The sequence below is a fragment of the Antechinus flavipes genome, chromosome 1 (genome assembly GCF_016432865.1).
Source record: "Antechinus flavipes isolate AdamAnt ecotype Samford, QLD, Australia chromosome 1, AdamAnt_v2, whole genome shotgun sequence".
In the NCBI taxonomy this organism is placed as follows: domain Eukaryota; kingdom Metazoa; phylum Chordata; class Mammalia; order Dasyuromorphia; family Dasyuridae; genus Antechinus; species Antechinus flavipes.
Genome location: NC_067398.1, coordinates 602,111,787 through 602,126,715, shown reverse-complemented (window position 1 = coordinate 602,126,715; position 14,929 = coordinate 602,111,787). Strand labels below are relative to the sequence as shown.

Here is a 14,929-nt window from a genome sequence, read left to right as displayed (position 1 = left end):
TTGCCATTATGGGTGTGCCACAAGCAATAAAAACAGACAATGGTCCTGCATACACCTCCAAACATTTTGCACACTTTTGTGCACAGTATAAGATTTTACACACCACTGGCATACCCTTTAATCCTCAAGGACAGGCAATAGTAGAGAGGAGAAACAGAGACATTAAGACGCTCCTCCAAAAACAAAAGAAAGGGGGAGCCACAGGTAACCCTAGAGAACTACTAAATCTAGCACTTTATACTATTAACTTCTTGATTTTTGACAAAGATGCACTGGCTCCGGCAGACAGGTTTTATAACCCACCGGAAGGGCAATGTCCAGTGCGAGCAGCTCCACTATCTTTAGATAATCGCCAGGTGATGTGGAGAGACCCAGAAAGTGGTGAATGGAAGGGACCAGATAGGCTAACTGCTTGGGGGAGAGGGTTTGCTTGTATCTCTACAGGTGGAGAAGGAATCAGATGGGTGCCAACGAGCCGTATTCGCCTTGTCCATCGCAGAGAGACGGAGCAGACCCTTGAAACGAAGGAGAAGACCCAAGAAACATCGGGTGGTTCTGTTGCTGATTGTGCTCACCATTGAAAGAGTGTGGCAGTTATGGCGTTTGACTCATGGACATAGAAAATCATTGGACTTCAAAACCCTCAGAAATCATTGGATTCTCTGAGACATAAGATTGTTGTAGGACTTTAAAGCCCTCAGGAATCATTGGATTTTCTGAGAAATGATAAGACTGTTACAGGACTTCAAAATCTGCTGGAATCATTGGATTCCCTAAGACATAAAAAGACTTTTGCTGGACTTCAAAAATTTGGGGGGATCATTGGATTCCCTGATATGTGAAGCAATGGACAATAGACTGGTTTTGGACTATCTCTTGGCTGCTGAAGAGGTGTATGTGTGACTGCTGTTTACATACTCTCCTTCTAGGACTTCTGGCAATCTTTTACATCATACTGTTGATTTATATTGTTTGTTATACCGTTACTTGGGTGCATAATTCATGTTTGTTACACCACATCAAGCCTGCACTGACTGTGGGGAGAGTCATCACTAATAGTCTCTGCGTTGTTGCTATGTGCTATGTGTTCCCATGCTGATGGGTTTGTGCATAATAAGACCCTTGAGCCCAGAAACCTGCTAGCAACCCCCACTTCCCTTTGGTGCTTTTCATCTCCCTTCCTGAGATGTCAGGGAGGGCGTGATTATCTCCTTTTTAGTGCTTTCACCTCCCTTCCTGAGAAGTCAGGGGGGTCGTGATCACTTCCTTTTCGGTGCTTTCACCTCCTTTCCTGAGAAATCAGGGAGGGTGTGATCACCTCCCCTTGGGGGCTCTGACCTCCCTGAAGAGTCAGGGATGGCATGATCACCTGTGTTCTAAAACAAAAGAAAGCGGGAGATGTAATGGCTGAGGCTTGAGTTGATGCACTGAGGTCCCAAGCACATGAGGCTAAATAGTAATTGGACCATACTCTATTAATAGATAAGCTTGGAGAGAGAATGGCCCCCACCCACTCTTTGTGCAAGTCCTGATGTGTTGTATAGGAAATGACGATTTTGGTGGGTGGAGGCAGGGGAGTGGAGAAGGAAGGGGAGGAGAGACCTTTGGGACGGCCATTGCCACAGTTGCCGACACAGTTGCCTCCATGGTTGCCTCGGCTCGCGTCGCTCTCTCTTAGCTGGCTTTCTGTCGCAACTGCCTATATTTGCTATCGCAATCTTTCTTACCTATATTTGCTATAGCAATCTTTATTCACCTCTTCGCTTCAATAAATATTGAAGATTTTCCCCTTAACCTGAATTCCTGACTCCGGCTGACTTTAAATACGCGGTCATTACATTTACCATCTAAGACCTATTTATGTGTTACTGAAAAAAGCTGGAGGAAATTAAAAATGAAACAAAGCAAAATAATTCCAATTTAGCCCACTACAAATTCATGTAATCTCAAATGGGCTTCACTTCATCTTGACATTCTACTCATTCCTAATCTATTGATTATGCTACTTTCCAGAGCAGCTGTTCTGAATCTTTTTAATCTCTTTGCAAGCCTCCTACAATACCCCTCTATATTCATTATTTTTGCGGAGGACATGTGGACAAATTCAAAATATCCAAAACCAGAATTCATTATCTTTCTCCAAAAAAACTTCCCCCCCTTTTTTTCCAACTTTTTTTAGTTCATGGTACTAATATCCTCCAAATCATGCAGGCTCACAATCTCACTTTCACTCATCCTACATATTCCAACAATGAGAAAATAATTTTGATTCACTCTTCAAGTATGTATTCTCTCTCTTCTCACACTGTAACAACTTTAATTCAATTTATCATCATTTTTTATGGGTATTATTGCAATAACTTTCTAATTGGTTTCCCTGCTTCAAATCTTTTCCAATTCAAACTTCATTTAGTTACCAAAGTGATTTTTTTCCATAATGAATAGGTCTGATAGCCTCGACATTATATACTACCATAAAGCAAAGAAATATATTATTAAATAACATATGATTAAGCATGTTAGAGTAATTGTCAGAATTCATTTTAAAACAATTCAAGTAAGAAAAAGTAAAAACAGTAGGGAATTCAAGAATTCAATCACTTTCAGCAGGTCTTCTGAGTTCTAATCTATCTGTTTATACAGTTATAAGGAGACAAGGAAATGGAATTTCTTGAATTGAAATCCTAAGGAATCATGAGGAATTATTTAAGTCTTTCTTTGGTGATATATTTCAGTTAAGAAGGGGGAGAAATAACTTCAGCACTGCTATTTTGTGACAGATAAATCTTTAGGCCTTTAATATAGCGTCATGTAATAGTGTTGGATGAGATTTTAAATATATGTTAATGATTTATTTTGTTATTATATATACACAAAGGCAATATCTTAAAGAAGGTTGGGAGTGGTATAAGGCTATCAGTAAAATTTTCCTCTACTGGAGAATACCTTTTAAGAGAACACTAAAGAATGAGAAAAAGTTCAGACCATTTGTCCATCAAGGCCCAGATTTTTTTTAGAGTAATCCTTTTTCACAATCAAATTTAAAATTTCAAAAGTATATGAAAATTTTTAAATTCTATCTTATACAGCTAGTATTCATTCAAATCTAAATTACAATTAAATCTAAACTCTTTGGACAAATTGATTGCTTTCTTTTTGTCTTTGTGTCTGCTCTGATTATCACAGGCCATTACATACAACAGTTTCTTAATTGATGATTTATGAATGATTAATTGTATTGCTTCAAGATTAATAAAATAGTACACTGTTTCCCTAGAGACTATCATAAAGGAGAGAGTACATAAAAATACACATGGCAGCACTAATTAGATGACCCCGAGGAAAGTGCAGAGTAAGAATTGAATTCAAATTTAACATCAGATACTAGTTCTATGATGCTGGGGAAAACATACAATTTGTCTCTTGCTTAGTTTCCTCATCTATAAAATGGGAATAATAACCTATCTCTTGGGGTTGTTGTTCAAATAAAATGATATTATATTTGTAAAGATCCTGAGACTTTATATAAGCTATGACTATTGTTATTAACATTATTGTAATACTATTACATCAGTAATGTTTTCTGCCTATAGCTTCATCTATGGTAATAAATGGTCATAGTTCCTTAACTTACATATATATAAGTACTATTTATTAGTTCTCAAAATAATTTCTACCTATATCTTTAGGTATGATAATATTTATTAAGCACCTACTGTGTGAAAAATATGCTAAAGATTATGGGGCACAGCAATAACAACAATAACAAGAACAAAACATCCCCATCTCTCAGAAGTTTACCTTATATTGGATAAATATAGCATGTGAATCACTGGTTCATTCAGTTGTTCAATAAATACATATCACACATGTTTTGAGCAATGCATTTTGTTAGTTACTTAATATAAAAGATAAAACAGAAAATAGTTTCTGCCTTCAAGGAACTTTCATTTTATCAGAATCAAATATTGCAAACACAGATAAATGTATAAAAAACCCTTAAAGAAAATACAAAATTACTTTCATAGGGAGAAGCATAAGCAAAAGTAGGAATCATAGCAGATATCATTTAGACAACAATACTAGATCTAAACATTCAATGAAGGTTGGGATGAACAGAGACTTCATTCTAGTCTTGGAGAATTTGTTGTCTCTGAGAAGGCAGGGAGATAAATAATGGAATATCACATATGGGGAACAGATTAGTAAATAAATAATGATGAAGTGGAACAGCATAAAATCTATAAAATCTTGAAATGAATATTGGATCAGTTATTTAAAAGAGGATAAGTCTTTGGATTTCATCCAGTCCTCTCATTTTACAAATAAGAAAATTGAAGTGTCAAGATATTAAGTGCTTTATGCCACAAAGCAAGTTAGTGAAAAGGCTGAGATTTGAACTGAGTGTATATAGATACTCTGACTTCAAATCTAGAGATCTTTTTTTTTTTAGTAGAATCAGATTGACATCCCATAAAGGGGGTGAAATTCTAAACTCACTATGATTTCATTTCATATTGATTTTGCATGTCTCTCAATTTTGTCTTTATTAAATCATGCTATCATTTCTTCTTCTTCTTCTTTTTATTATGACTTTTTATTTACAAATTATATGCATGGGTAATTTTACAGCATTGACAATTGCCAAACCCTTTTTTTTCCAATTTTCCCCTCCTTCCCCCCACCTCTCCCCCAGATGGCAGGTTGACCAATACATGTTAAATATGTTAAAGTATAAATTAAATGCAATATAAGTCTACATGTCCAAACAGTTATTTTGCTGTACAAAAAGAATTGGATTTTGACATAGTGTACAATTAACCTGTGAAAGAAATCAAAAATGCAGGCTGACAAAAATAGAGGCACTGGGAATTCTATATAATGGTTCAGAGTCATCTCCTAGAGTTCTTTCCCTGGATGTAGCTGGTTCAATTCATTATTGCTCTGTTAAAACTGATTTGGTTCATCTCATTGCTGGAGATGGCTATGTCCATCAGAATTGATCATCATATAGTATTGTTGTTGAAGTATATAATGATCTCCTGGTCTTGCTCATTTCACTCAGCATCAATTCATGTAAGTCTCTCCAGGCCTTTCTGAAATCCTCCTGTTGGTCATTTCTTACCAAACAATAATATTCCATAATATTCATATACCACAATTTATTCAGCCATTCTCCAATTGATGGGCATCCACTCAGTTTCCATTTTCTCGCCACTACAAACAGGGCTGCCACAAACATTTTTGCATATACAGGTCCCTTTCTCTTCTTTAAAATCTCTTTGGGGTATAAGCTCAGTAGTAGCACTGCTGGATCAAAGGGTATGCACAGTTTGATAACTTTATGAGCATAGTTCCAAATTGTTCTCCAGAATGGCTGGATGTATTCACAATTCCACCAACAATGTATCAGTGTCTCTGTTTTCCCACATCCCCTCCAACAGTCCGCATTATCTTTCCCTTTCATTCTAGCCAATCTGACTGGTGTGTAGTGGTATCTCAGAGTTGTCTTACTTTGCATTTCTCTGATTAGCAATCATTCTATCATTTCAATGTGTAGATTTGTATTTGGGCTTTAGCAACAATCAGGATTCAGATCCTTATTTAGGATTCACTTTAAATGTAATTTCATTGCCTACTCTGTTTTATATCAGGGAATTCATTAAAGAATGAATGTTAATATATCTCCAGAAATTTTTTTGTGATCAACATTAAGTTTTACATTAAATAGGTTAAGATTCAATGTTATTAGAGTACAATGTTTTAAACTTATCTGAGCTACCAGTGAAGAACTCTTTCAGTTAATATAGATAATCATGTGCTTTGCCATCTATTGTCTAAAATTCTTTCATGAGCCAAAAGCTATCCAACAAACCATTCATGTATATATTTAGCCCAGACTTCAATTCAGGTTTTCCTGAGTCAGATGCTAGTATTCTCTCCTTTGTCATATTGTAAATCAATTTGAAATTAAAGATAAAGAATACACATTTGATTTTGTGTGTTTAAGGAGCTCCAGAGTAGGTAAATTCCCTCCATCAAGACAGATTAGCATTTTCTCTAAATCTTACAGTCTTACAGAGGTGCCCAGAACAATAAGTGTTTAAATAATTTGCTCAGGATCAGTTTATGTATCAGTTGAACTCTGTTCTTCTTGGCCACAAAATAAGATTTTTATTCATTATGCCAAAATTTCTCTCATTTATAATTAGAATATCTTGAATTTTCCCCCTTTTTTTTCCAAATTTCTTTTTTTTCTTTAAAATTAGGGAGAAAAGTAGACAGCCTTGTGATTGTCAGACTAGAAAACATTTTATCACTACCTATGCCAAAGAGTCTTTAAGCTTTATGTACTTTTTTTAAAAATTGAGACTTAAATTAACACAGTACAGGGTTAGTTGCTATTTCATATGCTTTTCATAAACAGGAGACAAATCTGTTTATCATGAGCAGATGGTCATTTATCCAATAAACACAAACTTTCCAAGGAGTAAAAATCAATATAGTCGTTTAGTTATGTAATTCTACTAAAAATAGTGTGATCATATAAAGGACAGCCATAAGTGTTTTAGAACACTTTCTTAGAGCACTGTCTCTGGAATCAAAGGGCTTTGGGGTCAAATTTTGCCTAATTTAATATCTGTGTGATCCTTGATAAGTAACTTAATTCCTCCATCCCTATTCCCACACTTACTTCTCTGTCCTAATTTTAAAATGAGTGGGGTTAGTATAATATTTTGCTAGAAAGTGACTTACTTATTAGAAAATTCTAAGGTTGATGTCCTCTCTCTGTTTTTTTGATGAAAGATGAAATCAACTATTGCTTTGATTGATTCACATTATAAAGTCAAATAAAACATCTTTATTGTTCCATTTCTCCCATATAAATACAGCATCTTTATAAAGATTTAAACACTTTATTTACATTTTTGTTATTCACTATCAAAAGATGATATGCCCAAACATATGACAGATACAGAGTTTTCTCCTATACTACCCTCACCAGGACTAGCCCTATTCCTCTCAATGCTTAGGATTTCTACTAATCAGGTCATTCATCTGAACTCCTTGGGAGCACTTCTCTCAAAATTTTATGAGTGGAGATAATAGTTATTTTGAATTCATAAAGCTTTTCTAGTTTTGTGCCTTGACCTTAGGGAACTGCCTCCCATTAAATAGGGTATCCCCTATTGAATATCTCCAATGCAAGATTCTTTGAGGAAATATGGATGAGGGAGAAAAGAGGAGAGAGAAATCTTCTACACCCATCTTTAAGAGGCAAGATCTGGTCCTTATATTCATCCATAACAAGCTGTGTTTTTAACTTAAAAGACATATTCCTCAGATTTGTCTCTGACATGGTTTCTCTTAGAGAGTAACTTTCCTTTTAAATACACCAAACCCAAGGCTTTCTTTTGCCTGTCTAGCGTATAATCTCTAATTTCATCAAGCTTTACTTCTTCATGCCTTCTCAAGAGGTAAAGGATTGTAGAACATGTCTTTGCACTTCATTTATGTCTTGTCTCTTTCCAGTCTCCTTAAAGTGTGTAATTTAATCAACACTGGGGGAAACCAATTGATCAGGGATTCCCTGATCAATCTCCTTCACCACACTTTCTTAATTAGGGGCTGATTCAAGCTGACAATGCTGATTACATAGCACTATGAATGCTAAACCCTGGAATTCCTGCATATACAGCAGGAATTGTATTCCTGGTCCTGTTTGTTGTTGTATTTCTTTTATGGAAGAATGAAAAATCTTATCCCAAGATCTTTTGCTATCCATCAATTTATGATAAACAATTCTCTTATTGAAAAAAAAGCACAAAAGAGATAACATAGGTATTGGTAATGAAAAAGTATTTATATACATATATTTTTCAGTTATAGTGATCACAATGCAAAAAGCAAAACATTTCATTGTGAAAACTTTGAATTTGAGACATTCTATTCTCCTACAAGAAAGACTAGATTTTATTTTTTAAAAAGTTTTAAAATATATTGATTCAACTTTTTTTTCTTTTGGAGTCATTTGCTTTTCACAGCCTGAATGTACTAAATTATATATTGTAGCATTCAATGAAAGTTCAATAATTTAATTATGCATGTATACAAACAATAATCGAATATTTGTTTGTTTATATATTTTTATAAATAAAATTGAGCATCAATAAAAACAAAATAGCTAACAAATATTTTGAATTGTGCAAAAAAGATAACAATAAGTTATCTATTTTGGAAAGTATTTAAAGGTTTTAAAAACCTCTGAATCAGAATCTCCAAGGAAAATACTAAGACTAAAGCAGACTGTGAGAATCTAGAAGAAAAGAACATCAATACATATACAGATAAACAGAGAGATACTTATCTCTGTGTATTAACATAGTTATATTGTGTGTGTATATATATATATATATATGTGTGTGTGTGTGTGTGTGTGTGTGTGTGTGTGTGTACAGACATGTATTCAATTTTACAATTATTTCTTAAGCTCTGGCTCTCTGCAAGACATGATTATATGTTTGGAGGATAGAAAACTGAAGATTAATACTATTTTTGACCATAAGAAATTTATGATTTACTAAAGAAGATATGTATGATAAAAATGATGAGTAAACCAAAGTAAAGAGTTGTCCCAAAAATGGAGTGCTTTTTTTAGTTCAGGGAAGGACTGAAAGGGATAGCATCAGGAAAGGTATCAGAAAAAGATGAAACATCAGCTGAGCCTTGAGATAAAAGAGTTTGCTAGGTCAGCAGTATTGAAGAAATATCACTCAAGCATGGGAAACAGATCCCCAAAATGTGCAGAGGAAAAAGTCATTAGGTTAAGGTTAAGCAATAATCAATAGCCCAGTACTTATTAAAACTCAGAGAATGTAAAGTACAGCAATGAATCAAATTATGCTGGAAAGATAAGTTGTAGTCATTTTACAATATGAGAAAGGAGCATCAATTCCATATTATGGAATTTATATCCTAATATTAGACTATAAAAATAAATGAAAACAGAAATGGAAAGATATAATAGGTGAATAACTAAGACTTCTCTTTGGTTAGTATATAGAATACAAGAAAGATAAAGGCATGATTTAAGAGTTATATTGAATCAGATTGTGTATGGCCTTTAATATTAGCTTAATTCTTTGATATTTTATCCTAGCAATAAAGGCAGGGGTGGGGTCCTCTGGACTCTCAGATAAAATACAAAATTCTTAACCTGGTATTTGAAGTCATAAAAGTATAGCTGCTACTGAATTTTCCAGTTATTTCTAATACAATCAACCAAAACCACATTTATCTATCTATCTATCTATCTATCTATCTATCTATCTATCTATTCATTCATTCATTCATTTATTTATCTATTTATTTATTTATTTATTTATTCATTCATTCATTCATTCATTCATTTATTTATTTATTTGTTTGTTTGTCTGTTTATTTATTTATTTATTTATTTATTTATTTATTTATTTATTTATTTAATGGCTTTTTATTGATAGAACTCATGCCAGGGTAATTTTTTACAACATTATCCCTTGCATTCACTTCTGTTCCGATTTTTCCCCTCTCTCCACCCTCTCCCCCAGATGGCAAGCAATCCTTTACATGTTGAATAGGTTACAGTATATCCTGGATACAATATACGTGTGCAGAACCGAACAATTTTCTTGTTGCACAAAAACACATTTATTAAGCTTTTTTACTGTGTCAGGTATTGAGCCTTTCAAACCAATGTATTAGCCATTTCTGCTGAATGATATTGTAACTTCTCACACTTTGTCTTTTGCACATATGATCACACATGTTTTAAATATCCTTCCTCCTCATGTCTAATTCTTGAATTCTCAATTCCCTTCAAAGTATATAGCAAAGGGCCACATACTATGAAAAGTGTTTCATGATTTCTTGAGTAGTAAGATGTATACAGGACATCCAGATTTTGAATCAGAGAGACGTGGGTTCCAATTTATCTGTTACTTCCTAACTATTTGACACTGGATAAATTATTCTGATATTCTGTGCCTCTGTTTCTTTATCCATAAAATGAGAAGATAAATGTGACAATCTTTAAAGTACTTTCTGCTTCTAAAACTAGATTCTGTTAACTTGTAAGTCCTTTCTCCTTTTTAAAACAACATTTTATATTTCTTATGTTTATTTCTACATATAAATGGTTTCCCAATCCTTGGGAACGTAATTTTTTTTTTCTTTTAGAGTGCATATTCTCAGAAATATATACAACATCTTATGCATTTTTAGCTAGATAAATGTTTTCTGACTTGCATTGAGTTAATGTAGGCTTTTATCATATGGCTGAAATAGATCTCTGTATTACAAAGCATTTTCAGTTGGAATGAAGAAGTGATTCACTAGAATCTGGGACATGATTGTTAAAATAATCTTTATTGGAATAATTTTCAAATTTACTTATTGGACCAATAGATGTGTGGTATTTGAATATACTGGGTATTGATTAATTATAGGCAGAAGGAAGGAGAAAGGGAAAAAATATAAGTGGAAATATTATCATTATCACTATTATCAATAATATCATTGGGAAGTATCTTCTAAAGAAATAGAAAACTTAGAGGAGGGAATGTTTTTTTTTTTTTTTCTTCCCCTGAGGCAATTGGGGTTAAGTGACTTGTCCAGGGTCACACATTTAGGAAGTGTTAAGTGTTTGAGGCCAGATTTGAACTCAGGTCCTCCTGACTTTAGGGCTGGTACTCTATCCACTGTGCCACCTACCTGCCCCAAGGGAAATAATTTTAAGAGCAATAAGTTATGGTGGGAAGTTTTAGATAATCAGCCCCTTTTCCAGCATGGTCCCAAACAGCCAACACCAGTGTTAGCATTCCTTGTAGTGAAGGGGTCATTCATTCCCCACATCAGCCACCAGTCAACTGGAAACCACTGGGAATTTAAACCTGAGAACCTTGGAGATAACAGTGCCATTCAGATTACTAGATCTTCCAGATAAATCCTTGCAGCCAACATTCAGGAGAGCCAACCATGTGAATTAAAAAAGAAATCAACTACCTTCACATCTGTCTCCTTAGCAACTTTAGGTATTGAAGGCCTGAAAGCTAAAATTCTCAACAATTGTATCAATGGAAATTATATTTAAGGAAAATGCTTTACCATCTGTTTCATCATTGTAATCTTAAGTTTTTGGGGGTCTTTCCACATAATTACATCTAAAATCTCCTCTATGTATCATCTACTACATGTGAGCTACTTGTGATTAGAAAGCATCTTAGTTTTAATTGATATCCCAAATATTTTTCATGGCACATTACAAGTACTTCATGAAGCCTTTCTTCATTCATATATTAATGCTATATGCTCTCAAAAATGCATTAATAGAATTCTGATTCTGTAATACGGATGGGTTATCTAGAGGGATGCTCATACACAGCTGGATATATGACAGTGAAAACAAGGAAGATTTTGGAGACAAGTATATAGACATAGAAATTGTGACCATAGAAGTGGTCATGGAAACCATTAAGATAGATGAATCTTACAAGGGGAGTCTGTTGGTAAAAATACACTTTGCAAGATTAAAAAAGAATTTAGACTAAAAAGGAAATTTCATAGATGATTAGAAGCAAGAAATATCATTCTTCAGGAAAATTAGTGGAGGAAAAATACAGAGAAAAAAGAAAGTTCATTGTAATCAAATGTTGTAAATTCTAGGATCATAGCTTCTTAGGTAAAAGAAACTTTATAAAGGTAACATGGGAAGTATCCAGAATTTAAATCAAGACATTTTAAGCACTACCTCTGATGTTTACTATTGGTGTCATATTGTGCAAGTCTCTTAATCATTTTTATTATCTGAAAAAAAAAAAAAACACTGAAAAACAAAAACTCGAGAGAGAAAATTGAGTTGCCTCCTAAGCAGATAGGGAAGGTAGGGGGCACAGTGCATAGAGTGCCTGGCTTGGGAATGAGGAAAAGTCATCTGCATGAGGTCAATACTGCCTTTAGACATTTGCTACCTCTGTGACCAGGAGCAAGTCACTTAACCCTATTTAACTCATTTTCTTCATGAATTGGAGAAGGAAATGGCAGAAAACTCCAGTACCTTTGTCAAAAAAAAAAAAAAAAAATCCCAAATGAAGACATGAAATGTTAGACACATCTGAAAAATGATTGAACAACTGAATCCAAGTAGATAATTTGACAATGAAATAAAGACAATTTTAAACAAAATAAAAATTTTAAAAGGCCATTGTATCTTAATCAATTACACAAAATGAGTCCTAAGAACTTCCAGTAAAAAGATTTCTACAAATTCTATGTAAATAATGAAATAACAGTAAGAAACTTCAGAGTGATCAAAAGATAGATTAAAAAACATAATGAATGTAAGTACTTAAATTAGATGGGAGAAATTTCAAAGAAAAATTAACAAAGGCCAACAACAAAGTAAATGCCAAATAAATGATGGAAAATTTTGTAATGTTATAAAGATACAGATTAATCTATTTATCAGTAAGAAGAATGAATTTTCAACAAGGTGCACTCTTATTTGAAGTAATTTTTAAGTCAAAGAACTAAGAACAGACACAGAGAACATTCAACATTTCAAATAAGAAAAACATAAGAAAGGCAAATGAGTGAAATTGTAAAGAAAAGATTAAGAAATTAAATGTCCCTATATTTTTCAGCTAATGTTTAAAAATGAACTGTACTTATTGGTTAAAAGGCAAGAATAAGGATAGCCATCAAAAATTAAAATGGATTTAAGCATATTTTGAAATAAATCAGAATAAAGGAAAAAAAACAAATTGAATTAGTATTCCATAGATTGAATCTCTTTTATAAAATATAGATCTTTTTAAAAGAATAATATATGTTATGGCATATGGCTCTCATTTTATCATGTATAAAATTTATTTGGGGAATTAGGGTTTTATGCTTTTAAGTAGATTTCTTTAAAAAGGTTACCAATGAAACTTTAGTGCCTCAAAAATGTATGAATTGATTGAATGAAATGTATGGATGAAATGAAATGAATAAACATGATCTCCATATGTTTTTACTTATGAAAATATATGTACAAAACGAGTCTCAATTATTAAAATGTGAAGGCAAATGTGAAATACATGATTGATGCAAAATAATGAGTAATATTTGAAATTGTGTACCTAGAAATGTAGAAAATATGATTGAAGCTTATTAGGAAGTTGATTTTGGGAGATCACAATATCATCAGCTTTCTAAGTTTCTTTGTTGTAAAAAAACATGCACTCTTTCTTCATGTGGATAAAGTGATTTGACTTTAGTTATCTACTCTAATTACAATGGGTGGTATAGTGAGTAGAGGGCTCCCCATTCATTCTCAAAATGAAATGCAAGTACAAGTTTTGCCTGTAACACATATTAACTATGAGATCTTGGACAAATTCATTAACTTCTCTATTCCTTCAGGCAATTCCACAAATATTAAGTTGTAGAGCAGTGGTCATTCTGAACTGGTGCAAAAAATTTCCTAAGTTGGACTTCCCTATACTAATAAAACCACAGGCCCAGTAAAAACAAACAAAAATGCTCTATAGAGAGATATTTTTTCATTGATTTTTTTCTCTACTTAAAAAAGAACACATGTTGCTTTATTTATGTCTATTTATCATTATTAAAAGTGAGCACACATTGACATTAAAAAATTTTTACAATTGGAATGATTTTCTATTTTCTGGATTTCACAGTAATCCTGTGCACCTAATTTGTAATGTTACTTTTTCATTAGAAACATTCATCTGAATGTTGTAAAGCATTATTTTTGAATGTTGAAACTTGAGTTTCATGGATCATATATTATAGTAGGCTGGGACACTTGATTGAATGGTATTACAAAGGAACAGTGATACAGAATGACAATTTTCATTTTTTGTCATCTTTCCTAATTTAGGTTATCTGGAATGAATATACCGCCACCAATTATCAGCAATAAAAACTGGCTGCGGCTGCACTTTGTCACAGACAGCAACCACCGCTACCGTGGATTTAGTGCCCCATATCAAGGTATACTTAATGAAAGGACTTCTTTTCTCTAGTGTTTTAAAAAAGATTTTTGGTAAATACAACTGCTTGTCCTGATAGAGGAGAAATGTTGTTATCTTTTAAAGAGGGGTAATTTGAACATGCTGCAGTGATCATTTTCCTGCTAAGGGAGCCACATGATGATTATTAAATTACACAATAGGTTCTAGCAGATTTTTATAACTCAATATGGAGGATAGAGAAAGTTGAATTTGAATTTTGAAAGATAAAAAGTAGTTGATGGAGTAGCTATACTTCTTTATTAGTATTTCAGAGATGAGACAATAAAACTCTTTCATAAAGTAACATAATATAAAATTGATTTCTTTAAATCAATTACAATTGCTTTTCATATGTATTCTTTATTATTAGTTTAATTAACCTCATTAGTAGTCTTATTTACCATTTTTTATTAACAGGCATAATTTTGAGTAAATAGAATAAAAAACATCCAAGACATTAGCTTGGAAATCAAACTATTTGGAATAAGATCATTATGAAGATTAAATACTAATGAAAATAGCTTCCATTATGTTCAGTATTACTATGTTTGTTTAGTCTATTTTATCTACCAATTATTAATGTAAATAATACATTTCATTTTCAGTAATCCACCAGCTATTCTTTAGGGGATTGTAAACTTTGTCAGAGTTACATTTACCTGGTTTTAAAGGCAACTTACAGGTCTCTAATAACTTTTTTATTGCAATATATTTGCAATTTTAATATAGTGGATTTAGGTAGCTCTTCTTTTTAGTCAATAAAATGAAATTAGATTAAATGTTTTCCTGGAATTCAGGTTATGTAAAATGGATTTATAATTTAAAATTTGATCCCCTCTCTTTAGCTTGCTTAGTAATGTATCTTTGCTTAC

The 14,929-nt window shown here is 32.9% G+C and overlaps 1 protein-coding gene across 1 annotated transcript in view; it reads left to right on the top strand.

Annotated features, from left to right (window-relative positions):
- Positions 1–14,069, top strand: part of LOC127547630 (CUB and sushi domain-containing protein 3-like) — a 588,420-nt gene extending 574,351 nt beyond the window's left edge. The window contains exon 6 of the mRNA XM_051974567.1: positions 13,925–14,069. Coding sequence (XP_051830527.1) covers positions 13,925–14,069 — 145 coding nt within the window. The remainder of the gene's footprint in view (positions 1–13,924) is intronic.
- Positions 14,070–14,929: the final 860 nt, after the last annotated feature.